Source organism: Canis lupus, chromosome 16 (genome assembly GCF_048164855.1).
Source record: "Canis lupus baileyi chromosome 16, mCanLup2.hap1, whole genome shotgun sequence".
Lineage (NCBI taxonomy): Eukaryota > Metazoa > Chordata > Mammalia > Carnivora > Canidae > Canis > Canis lupus.
The window spans coordinates 40,088,151-40,101,939 of NC_132853.1; the positions used below are offsets into that span (position 1 = coordinate 40,088,151).

Below are 13,789 nucleotides of genomic sequence, written 5' to 3' on the forward strand. Positions count from 1 at the left end.
TCGATCCCGGGTCTCCAGGATCGCGCGCCCTGGGCCAAAGGCAGGCGCCAAACCGCTGCACCACCCAGGGATCCCGGAAACCAAATTGTTAATCAAAAGTTTAGTTATCAAAGATGCAATCAAAACAAACTATCAAGTACACCTAGCTTTTCCTTCCATTAGAGTTCCTCATCTGGCAGGCTCTCAACTCTGCCCCACAATGGGCTCTTTCCCATTCTCGGGCAGCTGGGTCTCACATTGCCCTGTTTATTCTTCTTGGCCCCTATCACAATCTGCCAGATTTGTTTATTATCTGTCTCTCCCACTAGATTCCAGGAGGCCAGTGACCCTGACTGCCAAGGGACATAATCAGGCAGTCCATGGGGCCAATCCACACTTTTTTTTGTTTGTCTTGCATGGTGTTTTCCAAAATTTCAATTTACTGGCAATATTCAAAAATCAAGAGCTTTTACATAAAAATCCGAATGTCCAAGTTGTCTGGAAAAAAGATCTAGCACAATGGGCTGGAGGTGAGTGGCTGCCACCGCCTCTAGTTCTCACCCTGGCCCCCTCCACACCGCGTTGCATCACACTTGGCTGTCTGCACTCCTTTATCTTACCTGCCTGGTCCCTGGAGGCCTTTGGAGTCTAAATCCACTCAATTCACCCCCACAACTGAGAACATTTCAATTTACATACTGAAAGAGCAAGTAAGGTTGACTGTGGGAAGGCTCTACCCCACACGATTTGGAGGACACATAGACATTGTTCAGGTGCCTGAATTCTTCTTGGACCCCAGAACCAGCCTGGCTGTCCCTTGAATCCATGCTAAGGAGCTGGGCATTTCTCAGATTATATAAATGACATATTTAAAGTAGATGAATCTATTTTTAGATTAGATTTATCTAGGGATGCCTGGGCGGCTCAGCCGTCGAGCGGCTGCCTTCGGCTCAGGGCGTGGTCCTGGGGTCCCGAGATCCAGTCCCGCATTGGGCTCCCTGCGAGGAGCCTCCTTCTCCCCCTGCCTAGGTCTCTGCCTCTCTGCCTCTCTCGTGAATAAATAAAGTCTTTAAAAAAAAAAAAAAGATTAGATTCATCTAATAGTAAATTAAATAATGATGTTAAGGTTTAGATCATATTATTGTGTTGATTAAATAAAAGCGCTGCCCTAAATCCATAAAGAGGAGCAGGTAACCGGGTATGAGATAGTGGGAATTTGTCACGTTTAGGAGGTTCAGCATCTAAATCCCATTGAAGAAGTGCCAATCTATTCCACGAAAACGCTCTCTTCCAAGCAGGTGGGGCTGCCACAGGGTTACGGAGGTGAAACGCGCCGGAGAACACACGACGCGAGGAGCTCCCTGAAGCTCCGCCGGCTCCCTGCGCGACCCTAACACCCTCCTCCCGCACTGCGCAGGCGCCTAGGCCGACCAGCCCTTCCCTCCCCCTTCCACCTCTCCCAGAATCGAGAGGACGTCCTCCCGCAGCCCAGAGCTCCTGCGCAAGCGCCGTCCCGCGTCCCCGCCCCCGGACCAATCGGAAACGGCGGCGCCGGGGCGCGTGGGCCACGACGTCGGGGGTGGGGCCGGGACGTGAGGGCAGCGCGCTGGCGTCACAGGGGCGGCTATATAAGTGAATACTGGCGCCGCCCCTCCGCCCCAGTCACTGAGCCGCCGCCGAGGACTCAGCAGCCTCCCCCTCGAGCCCCCTCGCTTCCCGACGCTCCGTCCCCCCCGCCCGCCTTCTCCCGCCGCCGCCTTCCGCAGGCCGTTTCCACCGAGGAAAAGGAATCGTATCGTATGTCCGCTATCCAGAACCTCCACTCTTTCGGTGAGCTGCGGAAGGGTCCCGCGGGGAGAAAGGCCTGGGTGGGGCGGCGAAGTGCCCTGGACCCGGAGACGGGGCCCGGGAACCTGCCAGGTGTCCCCGGCTTCCGTGAACTTAGGTGGAGGGGGCAGGTACCCGGACTCGCACGAAGCGGGGCTTCCCCCGGGCCCCGGGATCGGCCCTTAAAGCGCGACCGGAAGGAGCGGGCCAGGGAGGCAGCCCTTGGGCGGGCCTGGCGTCTCGGGTGGCGCATTTACTAATGGCTCCCGGGCCGCCTTGGGCCACACCCGCCCCCTCCCGCCAGCCGTGCGTCACGTCCGTTACGTCACCGCCGTTGTCGCGGAGCCGGGAGTGAGAGGCGGCGCCAGCCCTAAGTGACAAACGCTCTTGCCAATGGGGTGGGAAGCTTGGCCCCGCCTTGGAGCTCGGGTTCCGGCCTGTTGCATCAGCCGGGTGGGGCGCTGCCTGCCAGCCCAGGCTCCCCCAGCACGTGATCGCTTTCCGAGGGCGGACCTGGGGCAGGAGGCCCAGGCTTTCCCGGGCGCTGGGGAAGCTTGCCGTCCCGGACTGACCCGTTCGTGGACAGCCAGCAAGGACAGATCTGACGTTGAGCTAAGGCCTGACGGTTTCAGTATTTGTTTCCGCGCACGCTGGAAGATCCATGGAGGAGGGGGGGCGGGCAGTGGCGCCGGAGCCCCAGTACCCGTAACCGAGCTTGATCTTTCTTCCCAGACCCCTTTGCTGATGCAAGTAAGGGTGATGATCTGCTTCCTGCTGGCACTGAGGATTATATCCATATAAGAATTCAACAGAGAAACGGCAGGAAGACCCTTACTACTGTCCAAGGGATCGCTGATGATTACGATAAAAAGAAACTAGTGAAGGCGTTTAAGAAGGTAGGCCTTAAATGAGATTGTAGGAGAAAATTACATTTAACCTGCTGGAATCGGGGGTGCTAACTTCTAATGCTTCTCATTTGGGATTATTAGTGCACTGGGGCTGTTGCTTGGCCTAATTTGTTTGCTTTGTTGGTGCTTGCAGAAATTTGCCTGCAATGGTACTGTAATTGAGCATCCAGAATATGGAGAAGTAATTCAGCTACAGGGTGACCAGCGCAAGAACATATGCCAGTTCCTGGTAGAGGTGAGTTGAGTCACTTTTAATAATCTATGTGTGTGTCTGGCCTGGCTACTGTCAGATCCTGCCTAGTCCTTTCAAGCTTTTCTGGAGACATGGAGGCTTGTTTTGTAAGGCTAAGCAAAACAAATTGTCTGCCTTAAAAAACTTTACATTGATCTTTTTTCCTGAGACTTTTATTAAATTTTTTTTTAAGTGATCTCTACTTAATTGCAAGGTGTGGGGTTCAAACTCAACAACCCCAAGATGAAGATTTGCATGCTCTACCAACTGAGCCAGCCAGTGCCCTGTGCATGGATCTGCTTTAAAGATGCGATTTAAAATTGCACATAGATACTAAATAAAACAGGACATGTGGCTGGCTGTCCCAAGTGCTAAAATCCTATTCTGTCATTGATCCCTAAGTGCATAGCCTGAGTTAAGAACCACTGTGCTCATAGTGATTGAAATGTGTCTTGGCTGTTGGACTTGCCTTGCTCGGTGTAGAAGCAAGCCAACGAAGTTGCTGCCATGAGACATGGGGACTTGAGCTCTCTTTACATCCCTATTATAACTTTGTTCTTTTTCTCTTTGCAGATTGGACTGGCTAAGGACGACCAGCTGAAGGTTCATGGGTTTTAAGTGCTTTTGGCTCACTGAAGCTTAAGTGAGGATTTCCTTGCAATGAGTAGAATTTCCCTTCTGTCCCTTGTCACAAGTTTAAAAACCTCACAGCTTGTATAATGTAACCATTTGGGGTCTGCTTTTAACTTGGACTAGTGTAACTCCTTCATGCAATAAACTGAAAAGAGCCATGCTGTCTAGTCTTGAAGTCCCTCATTTAAACAGAGGTCAAGCAATAGGCGCCTGGCAGTGTCCCGCCTGAAACCAAGCAGTCACGTGATGTTTCGGTCCAGCCCAGAGCCCCAAGATCACAGACGGCTATGTCTGGCCAGAAGCTCCTCGGTTCTCCCTCTTCAGAGTTCCCCACCCTAAGAGAATGTCACCTGAACAGCCCACGGTGAAGCTGAGAGGCCAGGATGGGGTAAGACAGCACCAGCAGCTGTGCTGCTACAGGGAGTCATTGGTAGTCAAAGAAAGATCCCTGGTGTCTCCAACGGACCCGGTGGGCAGAGCTTAGAGTGGCCACCTTCCCTATAGTGAGGTGTGATAGGACATCTGACTTGCCACCAAGGTCTTTTTGACCAGACATATCCTAGCTAATTGATGTCCAAACACCAGAATGTGAGGCCAATCTTCTGAGTTAAACTTTTGACAAGGGAACAAACTTAAAACTGATGTATCCGTCATGTAGCTAGCTGTAGAGCTTGCAACTTAATAGCAACAGCTGCCCAATGCCATGTGAAGTAACAGACTGGTTTTTGGTTTATTTCTTCCTTCAGTTTTAATGTTATGTAATGTATTTAAACCCTTATTTAAATAAAACTTGTTTTCAGAAACACCTGACTTGCAGATTGTATTTTATGTATAATCAGTCTCGCATGTATGAAGGAACCACAGAAATGGGCAGTGGATAGTATATTTGTGAGCTGATAAGAGCAGTTTGGTTGGAAACCCTCAAGTCCCCTCAGTGACAGGCTCTTGCCTTAAGGCTCTAATAAAGGGACAGATGTGATGTGGGACTTGATCTAATCCTCAGATCCCCAGGAAGCATACAAAAGGGCCTTTTCCAGGAAATAGGTATGGAGATCTAGTATAACGAACTTTAGTGACTAAAGTGTTAATAGTCTAACGAACTTTAGTGACATTTAAAGCTTAAATGTCGAGGCCATCCCTTGACAAAAGACAGTATGTGGAAGTCTGTTCCTGGCGCCATTAATCAAAATTTCCCTAGCATGTAGATCATGCTCTATCTCTGAAATAAAATCTCCAAAAAAAAATTGTGTTAGCAAGATGAATACTGGTCAGCTAAAACTGCACGGGAATCCCCCAACACTGCTTTAAAGCCTACTCCAAGTTTACCTAGGAACAGGACAAGAAACTTGGTATATTTGGGAACATTCTACCAACTAGTCAGGGAATTGACCCACTTCCTTGTTTACCAGCCTGGGTGCTTCCCCCCGTGTGGCATAAGTGTCAAAACAGTTTATTGTTCACACGAGACTTTGAAATCAAGAACTCCCTGACTAGTCTAGCTTTTCAGGATGTACCCATTCTATCAGAATTAGCAGATAGTGTGGAGTTTGGCCATTTCTTTACTTGGACTATCTTAAATCCTCCTAATTCATATTCATAAAATGCACTGTTCTTGGGAAGTTCATTAAAAATTCAGATTCTGAAAAAAATAAATTCAGATGCTGGGCCCCACCCAAGAGATAGCTCCACTGGGTGGTAGCTGAACAATCCCACGTGCTTCTCAAGGGCCTACAAAAATGTCTAGATAATGTAAGAAACTGATCATCTCTGAAGTTTGACCACAAAACTCAAAATGAGTGTTTAACACTGCAAGAGGTAACACTGGATATCACTGCAGTATAATTCTTATATAACTATATGTGAGTGTAATAAAAATTTCTAGAGAAAATTTTTTTAAAGATTTGTTCATGAGAGACAGGCAGGCAAAGACATAGAGGAAGAAGCAGGCTCCCTGCGAGAAGCCCAATGTGGGACTTGATCCCCAGACCCCAAGATCATGCCCTGAGCTGAAGGCAGACGCTCAACCACTGAGCCACCCAGGTGTTCTAAGAATAATTTTTTTTAAGATTTTATTTATTCATGAGAGAGGCAGAGGGAGAAGCAGGCTCCATGCAGGGAGCCTGATGTGGGACTCAATCCTGGGTCTCCAGGATCAGGACCTGGGCTGAAGGTAGCCTTAATCTGCTGAGCCACCCAGGCTCCCCCTAGAATAATAATTCTTTAGTAGGCTCCATGCCCAGCATGGAGCCCAATGGGAGACTTGAACTCAAAACCCTGAGCTCAAGTCCTGACCTGAGATCAAGAGTCAGATGCTTGGGATCCCTGGATGGTGCAGTGGTTTGGCGCCTGCCTTTGGCCCAGGGCGCGATCCTGGAGATCCGGGATCGAATCCCACGTCAGGCTCCCTGTGCATGGAGCCTGCTTCTCCCTCTGCCTGTGTCTCTGCCTCTCTCTCTCACTGTGTACCTATCATAAATAAATAAAAATTAAAAAAACAAAAAAAAAGAGATGCTTAATGAACTGAGCCACCTGGGCGCCCCAAGACCAGTATTGTTTTTAACAAAACTCAGATATGTAAAATGTATATATCTTTCCAAAATACTACAGAAAATGTCTGGCCTGTGGGTGCATTTTATTCACTTGATAAGAAGTACAACAAAGCCTCTGAGGTAGAATGCCTGGCCCATGAGGCTCCAGGAAATGGTCTGGCCTCTAGAACCAGAGACGATCCAGAGGTTCTGATGTGGGGCTCAAGAACCTGCCTTTCCAATTGGCATCAACCAATTCTTATGGGGGGGCCACAAACCACACTAGGGAAACACTGCTGTGGCTTATGGGGAGCTGTTGAGGAAACAGCAGGAGGAGAGCATTACCAGAGCTGAGCTACAGGGAAAGCAATCAGAAGTATTTAAGATGGTTTGAGGGATGCCTGGGTGGCTCCGTGGTTGAGCATGTGCGTTTGGCTCAGGTTGTGATTCTGGGGTCCTGGGATTAAGTCCTGTATCTGGCTCCCTGCAGGAAGCCTGCTTCTTTTTCTGCCTGTGTCTCTGCCTGTTTCTCTGTGTCTCTTATTAATAAATAAAATCTTTAAAAATGATATGATGGTTTGAAAAGAGGGGGGCCAAGGATCAGAACTTGGTTACCAGCATCTGAGAAATCAACCTCTGGGATTTTGTGCATAAAGTGCACGTGGGCATTTTCATGCAAGACTGTCCACAGCTTTTATCAGATTCTTAAAAGAGCCCACTACCCAAACCTGCTAAGAATCACGGGTCTGTGGTTTCCTCCCCAGGCTTACAAAGACCCAGGATTAACAAAGTTTTTCCAGGCACAGCATTGCAAGCAGCAATGTGCTTATTCCAATATCCACTTGGCAAATTAATAACTATTTAAAGATATTTCTAAACAGCTCCAAAACCGAATGTGTGTTGGGCAGAAGGCACACACGCAGCAAGCGGACTCCGTAGCCTCAGATGCCCGTCTATGACTCACTCACTCCCCAGCCACTTCCGACAGCCACCACCCAGCCTCAGCAGCCTGGGCCGTTGCACAGTTTAAATGGTCTTTAATCTTAGTCCTTTATGGTCAATTTATACCCAGAATGGACAATTGGCCAAAAACAGGAAGCCCAGGGAACACAGAGGTTGAAAATGTTAACATGGAGCATAAACACGACCGTCATTCCGTGTGTGTCAAGTCATTGATTCTCCATTTCTGTGGAACCGTAGAAAACAAGCCCAAGGACAAAGTCAATACAGAGAGATGTGACCTACCACCTAGGTTCCCTGGTCCACCCTGGAAACAGAACTACAGACTCACGCTGCTCAGCATCCCCTGGGAGCTCATCAGATGGACAGAATTTCAAGCCCTACCTCAGACCTCCTGAACCCATCTATCCTCATTTTAACAATCTGCATTTAACAAAGCTTAAGAAGCACCAGTTTAGGGATCCCTGGGTGGCGCAGCGGTTTAGCGCCTGCCTTTGGCCCAGGGCACGATCCTGAAGACCTGGGATCGAATCCCACGTCAGGCTCCCGGTGCGTGGAGCCTGCTTCTCCCTCTGCCTATGTCTCTGCCTCTCTCTCTCTCTGTGTGACTATCATAAATAAATAAAAAATAAAATAAAATAAAAAAAACTGTTAAAAAAAAAAAAAAAGCACCAGTTTGAACCTTAAGATTAGCAGACTTCCTACTGTGGTCTGCAAGCTGGTTAAAAAAAAAAGTAACATTATGACTTTTGTTTTTTAACACATTATTTCTAAGTAATCTCTACACCCAACATGGGACTTGAACTCACAACCCCGAGATCAAGAGTCACATACTCCACCCACTGAGCCAGCCAGGCATCCCATGGCTTTTTAATTTTTATAAGTACATTATCTATTATGGTCTTTTTTTTTTAAGATTTTATTTATTTATTCATGAGAGACACAGAAAGAGAGAGAGACAGAGGGAAAAAGAAGCAGGCTTCACGAAGGGAGCCCGATCCCGGACTCGATCCCGGGACCCCAGGATTACGCCTCGGGCCAAAGGCAGGCACCAAGCTGCTGAGCCACCCAGGCATCCCTCCATTATCATTTTAGATGTGCATTTAAAATACACAATAACAGTCGAAGTGTGGAAAGCAACAGTTTTGAGCTGAATATGGCCTGATTTCATTACACTAAGAGGTGCAGAAACCTGGCTGTCATGGGGATCAACTGGGGAACCCTTCAGTAGTACCAAGCTTAGCCCCCAGGGCCTCAGGATAGAACCACTGGGGGTGGCCCATGAGAGATAATGATCATTCACCCCCATCGAAGCCCACCAGACATTCAGGGCCCATCCATCTGATTAAGAGGTCTCCAGGATGTTAAAAACAACCCTGAAGGAGAAAATACAGTGATGGCTAGATCTAATTTGACTTCTCTTTCACTGGAACTGAAGACAGCCTCCATCTCTTAAGTGCCATTTGCAGTTTGCTTGGCTGTGAGTGGCCTGAAACTCTTCTATCGCCCGATAGGAAGAATAATACAAAAGCTGTAACAAATATAAGGATCCCACTGAACATTAGATTTTTTAAAGTACATAATGAAATCTGCATTTTATTTTTTTTATATTTTGTGGGCGGGTACAGTATACTTTATTGATGGTACATAACAAGGTAGGGGTCCCCAAGCCCCTCCCCTTCCTCGGGGTCTGGGATGTAAATTGGAGGTCAGTAGATTCTCAGTATGTTGGGGGATTAAGTTGGGGCAGGGACTCCCCAGCAGCTAAGGGCCTCTCTCTTCCTCTTGTTCTTGCTGGAGCTGGTGGTCCAGGAGGCTCTTACTCCTTGGAGGCCATGTGGACCATGAGGTCCACTACCCAGTTGCTGTAGCTGAATTCATTGTCATACCAGGAAATGAGCTTGACGAAGCGGTCATTGAGGGCAATGCCAGCCCCGACGTCAAAGGTGAAAGAGTGAGTGTCACTGTTGAAGTCTCAGGAGACAAGCTGGTCCTCAGTGTAGCCCAGGATGCCCTTGAAGGGGCCCTCTGATGTCTGCTTCACTACCTTCTTGAAACCTGCATTTTAATTTACATTTGTTCTCAGAACCAAACACAATGCAATATCCTTTTTTAATTTGTTTGAAGTCATGCTTTTTCTTCTAAGATTTTTTTTTTTTTTCATAGAGACACACAGAGAGTGAGGCAGAGACACAGGCAGAGGGAGAAGCAGGCTCCATGCAGGGAGCCCGACATGGAACTCCATCCCGGGTCTCCAGGATCACGCCCTGGGCTTCAGGCGGCGCTAAACCACTGCGCCACGGGGGCTGCCCTGCTTTTTCTTCTAATTAAATCTAAATAGTGTTTTGTCACTTTTATAGTGGGGAAAGTCTAAAGTTGTCTTTGAATGGTACAATTATTATAGATTATAAATTGGACTTTAAAGGAACCTATTGTAATTTACCAACCTCAAATTATTTTTTACTTAAAATGCTGGGCAGATACCTGGCATATGATGAAAAAGATCTAAAGTTCCCAGCTTGGTCCTCTAGATTATTGATATGACAGGGAAAAGAATTTGAGTCCAAAAAAAGCCAAGACTTGCTGAGGCAGAGGTCAGTTGCTTTGCTACTAGAGGCAGAACAGAAGACGTTCATGTGGACAGGTTCACAAAGAGCTCCACAGGCTCATGACAATTCCCAGGGGGTTCGTGTAACCTGGGGCTTCATTTAACTCAGCGCTATTAATATTTGGGCCCAGATCATTATTTTGGGGAGGAAGGGGCTGACCTGTGTATCACAGGATGTTTAGCAGCATGGCGGACCTCCACCCACTACTTGATGATGACACTCCTTCCCACACACGGCCAACAACCAAAATTATCTCCAGACATCATCAAATGCCCCTGGGAGGCAGAACTACATCCCCCTCTTGAGAACCACTGATTTAATTCATCCTTTCCCTCCTGCTCTACCAAGTAGAAATGTAAGGCAAGGAGAGCAAATCATGATGTTACAGAAGATAACCCTGCTAATTTTAAACTTCTCATAGCGTTAGCCATTCATTCATTCAGTAAACATTTATTTGGCATTTCAAATGTGCCAGCCACCCTTTGAGGCTCTGGGGATATAGCACTAAACAGGGATCCCTGCCCATATAGACATGACAGCCCAGTAGGGGAAGACGGACAGGGCCTTGAATCTCCTCGTCTCCTACAATTGTTTCCTGCAGCATTGGGCACTGTACACCAGCCCTCTTTGCTTCTCTGATAAGGTCTCCTGCGAGGCACCCTCTCCACCTACTCAGACCTTCCAGTCCTCCACTCTCCAAATGTAGGAGTTCCAAAGGGATTAAGACAGTCTCGGCCTCCGGTGTCTCTCCCCTGGTGGCCTCATCCTGGGTCATGACTGATTATGCCTTAATGTGCATGATCCAAACACCCTGATTCCAGCCTCAACTTCTCTATCCAGCCCAGAGCCCACTGCCAACTCTTTGCTGTGTTCACTCATTCATTCACATTTATGGAGGACTCGGTACAGGCACTGACAGGTGTGCGGGTTCAGCAACGACCAAGTCAAAGCACACCTTTCTCCAGGAGTCTCTGCTCTAGCCGGGGAGTCAGATGCTAACCCAACCAGTGTGCAAACACCTAAATTACTTCAGCCGTGCTTGCACAAGGGGCCACACTCAGCCTGTGACAGAGACGACCTGGACAAGTCTACAATCTATCTTTGTTTGATTTTGACCATATTCTCCCATCTCAGAATTCTCATGGCTGTAGGGATGCCTGGGTGGCTCAGTGATTGAGCATTTTCAGCTCAGGTCATGACCCTGGAGACCCAGGATAGAGTCCCACATCGGGCTCCCTGCATGGAGCCTGCTTCTCTCTCTGCCTGTGTCTCTGCCTCTCTCTGTGTGTTTCTCATGAATAAAGAAATAAAATCTTTTAAAAAAAGACAAAAGAGGGGATCCCTTGGTGGCTCAGTGGTTTAGCGCCTTCCTTTGGCCCAGGGCGTGTTCCTGGAGTCCTGGGATCGAGTCCCACATCAGGCTCCCTGCATGGAGCCTGCTTCTCCCACTGCCTGTGTCTTTGCTTCTCTCTCTCTCTCTCTCTCTCTCTCTCTCTCTCTCTCTCTGTGTGTGTGTGTGTGTGTGTGTGCGTGTCATGAATAAAGAAATAAAATCTTAAAAAAAGAAAAAGAATTGTCGCGGCTGTGATGTTCTTGTACTCTGTGGTTTTTGGTTTCCTTTTTGCGTGCTATTTGAGAGAGCAGCTTTAAATTTCAAACAGTCAATGAGGAAGGAGTTTCTCTTAATGTGATCTCTGTGTTACCAGCTCTCCGGGCAGTTACTCTTACTCGCAAACCTCTTTCTCATTTCCTAGTCCTTCCTTGGGGTGAGGGGTGGGAGGGATGGGGGAGAGGAGGAATGAGGAGTGACTGCAAATGGATTTGGGGTTTTTCCTTTTGGGGGATGAAAATATTCTGAAACTAGATAAAGGTCGTGGTTGTGCCTTTGTGGATGTGCTGAAAGCCACTGGCTTGAGTACTTTAAAAGAGTGAAGGTGTGGGGAAAAAAAAGTGAATGGTGTGATATGTACACTGTATCTCAACAAATAGATCTTATATGTGTATTTTTTTAAGATTTTATTTATTCATTTAAGAGTGAGACAGAGAATGAGCAGGGGAACGGGCAGGGAGACAAGCAGACCCCTCCTGAGCAGGGAGCCTGCCAATGTGGGGTGGGGGGGCCCATCACAACCAGAACTGAAGGCAGATGCTTAACCACCTGAGCCACCCCGGTGCCCCTTATATATTTTTTTAATTGTGTCATGTCAAAGCTGGCTGGGTGGGCAAATTATGAACAGGGATTTTGCCCTTACTACATGGAAGTATCACTTTGGGTTGGTGAATAGAAATGTCCTTGCCCTCTGCCAGGGAGAGTTTGGAATTAGGTGGGTTTATAAAAGCAGAAAGAACTTCAGTAATAAGGCCTAAAGAAATGCACCACCCCTTCTCCCTTCCCTGAAACAGCTCTTCACAATAGCCAAGTAAGGTTACAGGTAAAATCAGCTACCAGAACCTCCCCCATTTCCCTGGCCCAAGTCTGCTATTCCAACTAACCCCACTCACTGGCTCAACAGATTACAGAACACAGGGAACAGAAGACTCATTGTAAAGGAAGCAGGAAAGCAGCAAGGAAAGGCTTTTATTTAATGCTTACAGAATCCGACTGTCTAGGTTCTAGCCTCAACTATCTGTCTGATGGACTCTGTGTCCTGGGCTAGTCATTGAGTTGAGTCTGGGATCTGACTTTACCCTATTCACAAGCGGATAAACTATCCTATTACTCTTTCACCAATGTGAGCAGAAGACACAAGACCCCTGGATCAGAGATAAATAACTTTATTACTCGCAACCCAGCTAGCAGTATACTTTGCATCAATCCCCTCAAGTTCCTTGGGGACCCACACAGAGTCTACACGGGCCATAGTTGGGAGGCAGCCAAGAACATGGAGCCTGGGACTCTACTGCTTCTGTAGGAAGTAGTAAGCAAGGCTGCTCTGTGTCCCTGAGGGAGACATGACCTCATCCCTCAAGGTCACTCCCTGCAAACACAACCCTGAGAAACGGTCCGAGTAAAGAGTGACTGTGACCTTACCCTTTTGGCATACTCAGCAAGAAGACTCAGGGATGCTCAAAGCTCATGGCGAACTGCTTCATTGCTTCACCAATTTCCTCAACTAAACTAGTGGCAATAGCATTACCTTCCTTGTGGGGTTGTGGTGAGGACTCCAAGACATAATGCCCGGGGGACTGGGTGGCCCTGTCGGTTAAGCATCTGCCTTTAATTCTGGTCTTGACCTCAGGATCTTGAGATAGAGCCCTGAGTTGGGCTCCCTGCTCATCAGAGAGTTTGCTTCTCTCTCTCCCCCTAGTCCTCTCCCTGCCCCCTGCACTTTTTCTCTTTCTGTCTCAAATAAATAAATAAAATCTAAAAAAAGACATACACCTGTAAAGTGCTTAGCATTAAGGCCTGGCCCTAGAAGGACTCTCTAAATTTTAATCACCATTATTAGGGGAAGCGGGAGGTGAAAATGTGTTATAGACACTGGAAAGCTTGCATTTAAGAGAACTGCAAGAACTGGGGTGAAAGAGAAGCCTTCCCCACGTACTGCCTCCCTCCCCCAACCATCCATGGTACCCTAAGCTCATCATCGCACTGTCTCTTCCCAAGAGAAAAGGAACAAAGACTGTCCTGATCAACATTGTGTTCCCAGGGTCAGCACAGTACCTGACACAAAGTGGGCACTTAGATATAAATGAGTGAATGAATGAATGAATGAATGAATGAATGAATGTAAAGCGAAGGCATTAGGTCTCAGAGCAGACAGGAGGGTCTAGGATGAAGAGCCATGGTTGAGGGGCTGAGCTTGCCAGGGCACACTCTCCAGTGATACAGGAAAGGAGAAAAGAGCAGGAGGCAGCCTCAGACAACTGTGGTCAGGGCAGGGAGAAGGGGGCTGAAGTCAGATGGCCTTGGGAGTGATGGGAACCTGACTCTCAAGGTTGCCAGGCAACCATCCGGCTGCAGAATATTAATTTGCAATTGAATCAACTGGCCACTTTTAGGAACTTTCCTGTTTGCTGTGATGTGGAGGCAGGAGCTAAGGAAGGGATGGAGACTGGGGACAAGCCTGCCTGGCAGGTTCTGAAACAGGACAGGGATGTGAGCTAAGTGCA

The 13,789-nt window shown here is 47.9% G+C and overlaps 2 protein-coding genes across 2 annotated transcripts in view; one reads left to right on the top strand and one right to left on the bottom strand.

The window, feature by feature from the left end:
* The first annotated feature begins 1,631 nt into the window (after positions 1-1,631).
* EIF1 (eukaryotic translation initiation factor 1) lies at positions 1,632-4,384 on the top strand. Its single transcript, XM_072780591.1, has 4 exons — positions 1,632-1,809; positions 2,539-2,702; positions 2,848-2,949; positions 3,520-4,384. Exons 1-4 carry the CDS (start codon positions 1,779-1,781, stop codon positions 3,562-3,564), a joined length of 342 nt encoding a protein of 113 aa, XP_072636692.1. The 5' UTR covers positions 1,632-1,778; the 3' UTR covers positions 3,565-4,384.
* Positions 4,385-9,027: 4,643 nt separating this feature from the next.
* The window catches only part of HAP1 (huntingtin associated protein 1), a 28,426-nt gene continuing 23,664 nt past the window's right edge, over positions 9,028-13,789 (bottom strand). The window contains exon 13 of the mRNA XM_072780541.1: positions 9,028-9,125. Coding sequence (XP_072636642.1) covers positions 9,043-9,125 — 83 coding nt within the window. The 3' untranslated portion in view covers positions 9,028-9,042. The remainder of the gene's footprint in view (positions 9,126-13,789) is intronic.

Bases quoted from the DNA above. Each gene is read 5' to 3' on its own strand.
- EIF1 (XM_072780591.1), top strand. From the start codon at position 1,779: ATGTCCGCTATCCAGAACCTCCACTCTTTCG. The intron at 1,810-2,538 runs GTGAGCTGCGGA...CTTTCTTCCCAG, and splicing joins CCAGAACCTCCACTCTTTCG to ACCCCTTTGCTGATGCAAGT. The intron at 2,703-2,847 runs GTAGGCCTTAAA...TGGTGCTTGCAG, and splicing joins TAGTGAAGGCGTTTAAGAAG to AAATTTGCCTGCAATGGTAC.